General features: G+C 36.2%; 1 protein-coding gene across 2 annotated transcripts in view; it reads left to right on the top strand.

The window, feature by feature from the left end:
* Positions 1–206: 206 nt before the first annotated feature.
* LOC123759971 (regulator of microtubule dynamics protein 1) overlaps positions 207–8,686 on the top strand; it is a 16,690-nt gene continuing 8,210 nt past the window's right edge. Inside the window, exons 1-8 of one of the 2 annotated variants that reach the window (XM_045745243.2) lie at positions 207–413; positions 2,190–2,295; positions 4,049–4,208; positions 5,099–5,309; positions 5,774–5,948; positions 6,704–6,815; positions 7,954–8,168; positions 8,415–8,648. In XM_045745243.2, the coding sequence (XP_045601199.1) occupies positions 2,254–2,295; positions 4,049–4,208; positions 5,099–5,309; positions 5,774–5,948; positions 6,704–6,815; positions 7,954–8,168; positions 8,415–8,648 (1,149 nt within the window). In that variant the 5' untranslated portion in view covers positions 207–413; positions 2,190–2,253. Of the gene's footprint in view, positions 455–2,189; positions 2,296–4,048; positions 4,209–5,098; positions 5,310–5,773; positions 5,949–6,703; positions 6,816–7,953; positions 8,169–8,414; positions 8,649–8,686 lie in introns of both variants that reach the window. The other variant, XM_045745242.2, reaches the window with a different exon arrangement.

Genomic DNA, 8,686 nt, shown 5'->3' with positions numbered 1-8,686 from the left:
AGCTGTAATGAGGGTTCGAACTTACGTCCAGGATGATCCCAGACGTGCCTTAATCTCCCTTGTGGATTTATTCATTTGATATATATCACGCTATTGTGATTTCTGTGTGTATAGTATAGTATGTTATTATTATTATAAAGTGATGAAGTAGGGTGTTGTTGGTATTGGAGGAGCGAGAGATGAGTACGGTGGAGGATGTGAAGGAGCGTCGTGTTTACCCCATCAGCTGATGCTCAGCTGAGTGCGAGATGAGGCACTCTCGCCTGCTTGTACTCTTAACTCTCTCACATGAACCACGTGTGTGTGTGCTAGTTCATAGTCATAGCTTCAGCTGGTGATGGACACTTGACGGGGAATAAATAGTCTGCTGTTATTATTGTGATATGAAGAAGTCGGCGGATGGACAGAAGAAAGTGAGCCTTAAGAACTCGCTTTCTCTTTTAAGTGTTGATCGGTGAGAGAAGCGTCCCACATTAGTCAAACTGAAGAAGGTTTTATAAGTTTATATCTCGGTAGTAGTAGGCACTCTTGATTATGTTTATTCCTGAAATCATAATCGTTTAGATGGAAGTTACTTTCTTTTGGTAGTTTGTATCCACGTGTGAAAACCTATCTTGTGATCCTGCCGCTAAATGGTACTTTCACCATCAACAACCTTTTAAATTTTTGGAGTTTATAATAATGTCGAGATAAATGTTAAAAAATATTGTAGGTTTTCTGTGCTATACCCTAGTTTATACCAGATAAACATTACTATATTTTGTGGCTCCTGCGCTTTTCAGTGGGTGAAATTTAGTTAGGTTCAGTTAGATTTAACTGTTAGTGACTTGCCACTGTTTTACGAGCTCACCATAGCCCGTGCTACATGGACACTTCGTCCTGAGTAGCTAAATCTTTAACAACAACAACATGCCACTGTAATCATTCTCTTCACAACTGAAATACAAATTTCACATTTTCCTTTGCCAAATGATTCTGTTCATGTAGTCATAAACAGGTACCCGGGAATTAAGCAACTGTTGTGGGGTTGCATCCTGGAGGTCAGTAGTTCGACTTTAGGGGTGACCTTGTTACAAGCATGCACTATATACATACATTGGCTTCCTGTCCCTGACAACACAACAATATAAATATTAGTGGGTAGATGTTTTTGCCCTTGGTGTCTTCCTCAGTATCTGTATAATCAGCCTTTTAATTTATGTGGTAATGAATACTATCATGTTAGGCAACATTCAGTGAGGTTTATTTAGTTAGGTAGGCCTTGGCAGCCTATGAAGTTATTTTAAGGCATTACATTGTTATACTGTATACAAATATAGTAGCATAGTGCACCGTGAACCTGTATCCAAATGGTGAAATTGTGAACACTGCAAATTGTGATACAATAATCTTAGTATTGAGTGGATGTACTGTAGGAACCCAGGATAATGGTCCAGAATGGATCAAAATGTTGTAGTTTCTTCATTTTCAGATAATATAAATAATAATAAAGCATTTAAATATTTAACTGGATCAAAGATCATCAATATAATTAGGCTATCCATTTTTATGTGCATCTGAGACTAAAACAAAGTGAATAATTGCATAGTAATTGAGGGTCCCGGTAATATAGTCTTGTTTGTTCTCGATTCAAAAATAGAGAATTCCGGGTTCGAATCCCGGGCAGCACAGAAATAGTTGGGCGTGTTTCCATTTACCTCATGCTTCTGTCCTAGCAATGAATAGGTACCCAGGAGTTTATCAGCCTGTTGTGGGGGCTACATCCTGGGGAGGGTCAGTAATTGGATCCTGGGGGAAATGACCTCGATAAAAGTCTAACATATACTGTATTTATAAATTGACTGCCTGTCCTCCAACACAATGAATTATATAAATATTAGTACCTGACTGACTACACAAAGAAAATTTTAATTTTGAGTAAGAACAAAAATTTTGGCAATTGACTTATGGAAGTCACAATACAAATTACACAGATATCTAAAGCTTATTCATAAATGTTCAACAGTATTTCACAGTAGGAAAAGGTTTTTATAAAAATATTTACGGTTAGGCCACTTAATATTATGCAACGATTCACATTGTGGTAACAGCTGTTGATATTTAAAAATAGAAGACTTTTATTTCAGTACTAATGTACATACCCTGCATGCTGCAGTAAAGGTTTTGTATTAAGAAACAGTATTTTACAGAGCTGCTGTACTGGCAAAGTTTCATGTGCTAGTTGAAGACATTTGATAAACTAAGCATCTAGAAATGAGTGGAGAAAAATCATTCACTCTAAATGTCAGTTCTAAGGTAAGCTATGATTGTGATTTTACCTAAGATTAATCACTTTGCTTGGAATATTGGCTAATCTGTTCTGATTTAATAATCAAAATTAAGTTAATGTTATAAAATGTCATCCACACTTCCATGGAAATAAACATTTCATTCACCTGGTCTGTATGGGTCATGAACCGTGGACCCCACGTGTGTGAGGCTAACGCTCTATTGACAGGCCTATGAGCAGTCTTAATAAGGAAAGTTTCCAGAAGCAGCATCCTGCTGCCATACTTGAATTTTTCACTTTTTAAAACTGCTCATAGCCCAGTCGATGATAGATTGTCAGCCTCACATGCTTGGGAGCCACAGTTCGAGATCCATACAGCTCAGGTGAATGGAAAGTTAGTGATGTGTACAGCGGGTAATTGCATGACAAACATTACAGTAATTGAATATGTATGAGAACTACATATAGTACTTGCCATTGACATTCATTATAAGGTATTCACAGTGGAAAATATTTTATGATATTTATTTGTTATTTATTTTGATAAATATACTGTACCTGGTGCAGCCAGATCACACTGAGAGAGGATAGACACTAGAGAACACTCAGTCCATCCCAGGATGACCTCCTGATGGTTCATACATCTATACTCAAAACCCCCTCTAAACATTACTTAGCATTAAAAATACTGCTGAGAAATGCTTTGCAAATTACTAGTTGTTCTGCTGACCACTTTTCCCAACTGTCACCAAACAGTATCTCTATGCTAACAAATTATTCAAGAGCTATGCACTTAACATTTATCATGGCTCTTCCATTTAGTCCACACAAGTTGGCAGATACCACGATTATTCAGTTAAATAATTCCTGTTTATCCTACAAAATTTTTCTTCATTTGGTCATTTGGTTAGGGGGCCTCGTAGCCTGGTGGATAGCGCGCAGGACTCGTAATTCTGTGGCGCGGGTTCGATTCCTGCACGAGGCAGAAACAAATGGGCAAAGTTTCTTTCACCCTGAATGCCCCTGTTACCTAGCAGTAAATAGGTACCTGAGAGTTAGTCAGCTGTCACGGGCTGCTTCCTGGGGGTGGAGGACTGGTCGAGGACCGGGCCGCGGGGACACTAAAGCCCCGAAATCATCTCAAGATAACCTCAAGATAACCACAAGTCTCATTGACAGTGTTTTGTGGCTGTTTTGTTTTATAAAGTTTTCTAAGCTTCCTTACTAGGTCTTGTTTAAATTACCATATTATCTGTCTATTTGATACATGCCATCATCTAGATTTATACAGGTACTATATTTGATTAAGCATGAGTCTACATTTAACCTTTCAATTTAAAATAAGATGGCAAATATATTTGTTTGGAATTAGGCCAGTCAATATTATGATTATTGCATTTTTAATGAACAAATATGGCTCTTGATTCAGATTTTGCTCCAACATTGTATTTATGCTGATAAATTCTTCTACTCAAAGATTTGCCTGATTGATCAAAGTACATTTTATTACAAATTTCACAAGGGATGTAAATATATAATACCATTATTTTTCTTGGCTACGGCTGTGATTGAAAAGTATCTAGTCATTAATTTACCTTTATCTCAATAGTGTAGAAACTAGCGATTTTGCAATTTAAGTTATTAAATAACTTCACTTTGTGTTCTCTGCAGTACTTATTTAATTTGTCATGTGAATGTATACTGGTAATTCATATATATACTGTACAAGAGGATTGAAAATATTTCAAGCTGGGTATAAAGCATTTTATTTTCCTTAAGGTTGCTTTGGCTGCAGCCCTGGGTGCTGGGATGGTAGTGGGAGCAGGTACAGCATACCTCGTCACCCGCATCAATGAGCACACTCGTCTCACGCAACAAATTTCCAGTCTCCATGCCACTATCTTAGAAGTAAAAAGGGATATTGCTTCATTAGAAACAGGTAATTTGAAAACTTACAACTCAATTACATAGTATGAATGCAGTGAATTCATTATTATCTAACCTCATCAGTCTGTTAAATTAGATTATCATGTTGATTCATCCAGATGAATGTAGCTTTCAGAAAATACAGTACCAATAATACTTTTGCCATCATTTGGTACCAATTGGCTAAATTTGGGGCTCCAGCTTGTGATTTATCTTGATCTCAATGTTCATGGGATATATGAAAATAAGTTCAACTCATCACTAGTATACAATATTAAACAAAAAATCTATTATGTCTTTAAAACATTATTCCATTTTGAAACTATAAAATTTAAGGGGTGGTTTCATCATTTAGAAAATGTACTGTAGCCATTATTTCAAGTGCCTTATGAATTTTAATTGAGGTCAGTCACCCCGATATACCTCAACACCTGCTGTGCTCTGGCTATTGACTGGTCTTCTTACAGACAAGTAGTTTGGCTTTCCTTAGGATTCAGTCCAGTGCAGGGGCCTGGCTCTAAGTTTCAACTAACTTCCCACCCTTTTGATAGGTTAAAACAGAAATTTAAAAGGTCTTTGTTCCAATCGGGCAAGAAAATCATCCAGTGTGAAACCTGACCAGTGTCCTGTGAATGTTGCACAAGGTGTAGGGAGCTATGAAGGCACCTTCCTAAAAGGGGTGCTTCATTACACAGTGCTATAGTTTTGTGGAAGCTGTTAAAAATGTAAATGGCATATATGATATTAAATTATAGATTTATGATAACATAATAATGTTGTTATACAGTAGAATTGGTTTACATTATTCTAAATGAATTTGAGATAATTTTATTAACTTTTGTAATTAAATATATTAATCAAAATATTTAATCTAATTACTAATAGCCTATGTAATTCCTTCAGAATTTGATAAAGCTTACAGTTGCACCGAATTTTCTTCACCTCGATCTTCTTCATTCCGAAAGAAAACTGTAAGTTTCAGCAGTACGACCACCTCCAGCAGCTATAAAACAGCTCACGAGTATGACACGGACAATAGCAAGGCTACTGACACAGATTACTACTCTCCTGATGAGGATGAAGATGAATTCTTTGACCTGACACCAGAAGATGGGTTAGTATTCACTTTTGTGAAAATAGCATTAAATATATACAGTACTAGTATCAATTAATAATTATTACTTTAAAAATTATGGTTAGTAATTTATATATTGTATGAGCATGATTTCAATTTTACAAAATAAGCATTTTTGTTTCTTAAATATAATCTCTAAAATCATCCTGCATATTGTGCCTCTAAGGTTAGAGATAAATGAAGAGAATAATTATATATGCATCAGTTGGCTTCACCAAGACAGATGTTGGTGGGCAGTCTGTCATTAAAGTCAGTCATTCAAATCAGGCAGACTTCAGTCAATCAGATGGTTAGACATATATTCTAAGGCAGTCATATACTTATACTGTATTTACTCTTATTTTTAAGTAATAATCAACATCATCATCAATTGTATCCCTCTCTCACGGAGTGAGGAGTCACTCAGAAAAGATAGAAATTCCTGACAACTGTGACATTTTCAGAGATGAAGGAATCATTTTTGGAGGAAATGGCACTAATGAAAGGGAACAACTCGAATCTTTGTCAACAGAAGATAATCGTCTGTGCCATCTCCTTGAGCAGGTAGATGCACTTAGTGATGGCACAGGAGATGATCAAACACAAGCCTTTAACTTGCTGAAAAGTGAGGAAGAATTAGTAAGTATCAAGATCCTCATTACTCTTATTATTTTTTATCAATATTAATATTTTGCTGTGTGTTAAATTTTGAAACGTAAACTGCATGTACAGTATTAGTGTATGTGTATATTTTAGCATTATACAATGATGATACATGGTCAGTCTTGTTTAAGGGACTATTGTGTGCCACTTCTACACACGGTAAAAATTGAGACTAACACAGTTATTGGTTCTAGTCTCTCCGCCAATTTATACATCTGTAGTTTTTTGGTCCTTTTGCTGTTTGTGTAGGTAGCAGAGTCCCCAGACAATATATTTTAAGTGGCCCATTACTCACACACGCATGCGTTAACACAAGCACAGACAGACAGACAAACCTCTGCCCCCCACCCACCGCCATGCATGCACAGACTGGGAAAACGGGACACCACTTGCACAGGTCTCATCCTGTAGTGGGACGTAGGTAATTACACATACACGGATGGATGAACAGTTATGATTTATATATTATTAATAAAGCAGTCATCATTTAGTTTTTTTATCGTTATCAGCTAATGGTTACTATGATTGACAAGAAGTTATAAATATCTGGTAAGTATCTTACTGTAATATGTTGTAATTTATAAAATGTTGTTAATGCTTTTATTATAGGCTACAAATATTTATGGTATGATTTATATTCATAAACTTAATAGGATTTTACTATCATAAAATATTATTGATCATAAAAGGTTTGAGAAGTTTCTTAAAATATATTCACTTATGTGTTTCAGTACCTGGATAATGCAGAATTCCTGTGGAGACTCGCTAAAGCAACAAAAAATCAGGCCATTATTCAAGAAAAATTTGGGAATGAGAAGGCTAAGGAAAACTTAATATTTGATGGTAATAAGAAACTTTTGATTCTTTCGTATTCCGAAGCTTAATTAACTTGATTTGTGTACTGTACATGGTATTTACATGTGCAATAGTACAGAAATAACTCTGCTCTGCCTCTTTAGGTCTTGTATCTGGCACAAACTATTAGTTTCCTATGATATTGTCAGTCCTGTATCTGGCAAAACTATTAGTTTCCTATGATCTTGTCTTATTTACTACACTCGCTCATCTGGAATCCAATCTTGGTATATTCAAACTGAGCAACTAATCTTTTTCTGTGCTGGCCTCCTTAAGTAGCACCCCAGGGCCAACCTCTTTTGTTAGTCAAAGATCAACCCAAAAAACAAAGTGAACTACTCAGAAACTGGAATGGCGAAGGAAAACCATCAACCATGAGAAAAGAGCAAAACATTCAAACAACTCGGTCGATAGTTGGAGACAACGGCTTCACCTGTTCCAACTCTCCTGGCCCCTCCTACTGTGCTCTGGCACACCAGGTATAAATGGCTAGGAGGCAGGGCATAGTGAGTTAGATCTCACTCTCCCATAGTCATTTGATAGATAAGTGCAGTTCTAGGCCACCCACAGAAAACAAGTCAAATGCCACTGACTATATTGTACTATTTTTTTGTATAGTTTAAGTGCAGTCAGTACTGTATAAAAATATAATTATTTATTTTTTAGTAATATTTACTACTAAGGCAAAAAGTATAGAATAACTCTTGAAAGAAATATGGTTGATGAAGACCAAACCACACATCAGAAATGAGAAACAACGATGTTTTGGTCCATCCTAGACCATTATTAAGTCGTGTGTAAAACCTCGTTGTTTGAAACGTCTTCTGAAGTGTGGGGTTGGTCATCATATCTTCAGCCACATTGTTGCGACTCATCGTCTGCATGTGGTTGATGAATATTAGTGATACCGAGCTGATCCAGGTTTTACGTGCAGCCTTTTAAATAATGTTCCAGTAGCAAAATAATTCTGGATTTTTAATTAAGGCTGAATTTATATTAAGGTACATATTGTGTATCTAGCTTTACATCTATCTTTATACTGTATCTATATCTATCTATGCCTTTCTTCCATCTGCCCGTATACATTACATTGAAACTTACATTCTGCTCCTGTACTTCTTACCAGCCTACAATTATGCAGCAAAAGCACTTGAGCTGGATGAGAATAATGCTGAAATTCACAAGTGGTATGCAATACTTGCTGGTGCTCGTGGAGAATACTTAGGTATAACAGAACGTGTTAAAAGTGGCAACATCTTCAAAAACCACATTGATCGTGCACTGGAGCTTAAACCTAAAGACTCTACTTTACACCATCTGCTTGGACGTTTTTGTTTTGAGGTAATTATGCATTGCTGCTGTTACTCTCACACCTAATTTAATAAATTAACTTGAGTTAGGAAATAATATTTGCCAGCTCTATGCAAAAGATTGTAATTAATTTATGTTTAATATAAGAATACTTAAATGGGATGAAGAACTTGATTTGATTTACACAGGCTCATATGATAAGAGGAATATTATAAACTGCTTAACAAAGACTTTGCACAAATTCCTAACCTACTTCACATGTCTGTTAATTTATAGGTGTCACAACTGTCGTGGCTCGAGAGAAAAGCAGCAACGGCACTGTTCGGTGAAGTCCCATCATCTACCTATGAAGAAGCGCTTCGCCACTTTTTAGCAGCCGAGGAATTAAAATCATCCGGATGGAAAGAGAATCGTCTCTTTGTTGCCAAATGCCACATTCAAATGAGCAATTATTCAGCTGCAAGTACTTGGCTAGAACGAGCATCCAAAGCACCTGTTGTAACTCCTGATGTAAGTTCAGTCTTTTTAAATTTATTAATGATATTTTT

This window comes from Procambarus clarkii, chromosome 16 (genome assembly GCF_040958095.1).
Source record: "Procambarus clarkii isolate CNS0578487 chromosome 16, FALCON_Pclarkii_2.0, whole genome shotgun sequence".
In the NCBI taxonomy this organism is placed as follows: Eukaryota; Metazoa; Arthropoda; class Malacostraca; order Decapoda; family Cambaridae; genus Procambarus; species Procambarus clarkii.
This window is presented reverse-complemented; position numbering and strand designations above follow the sequence as displayed.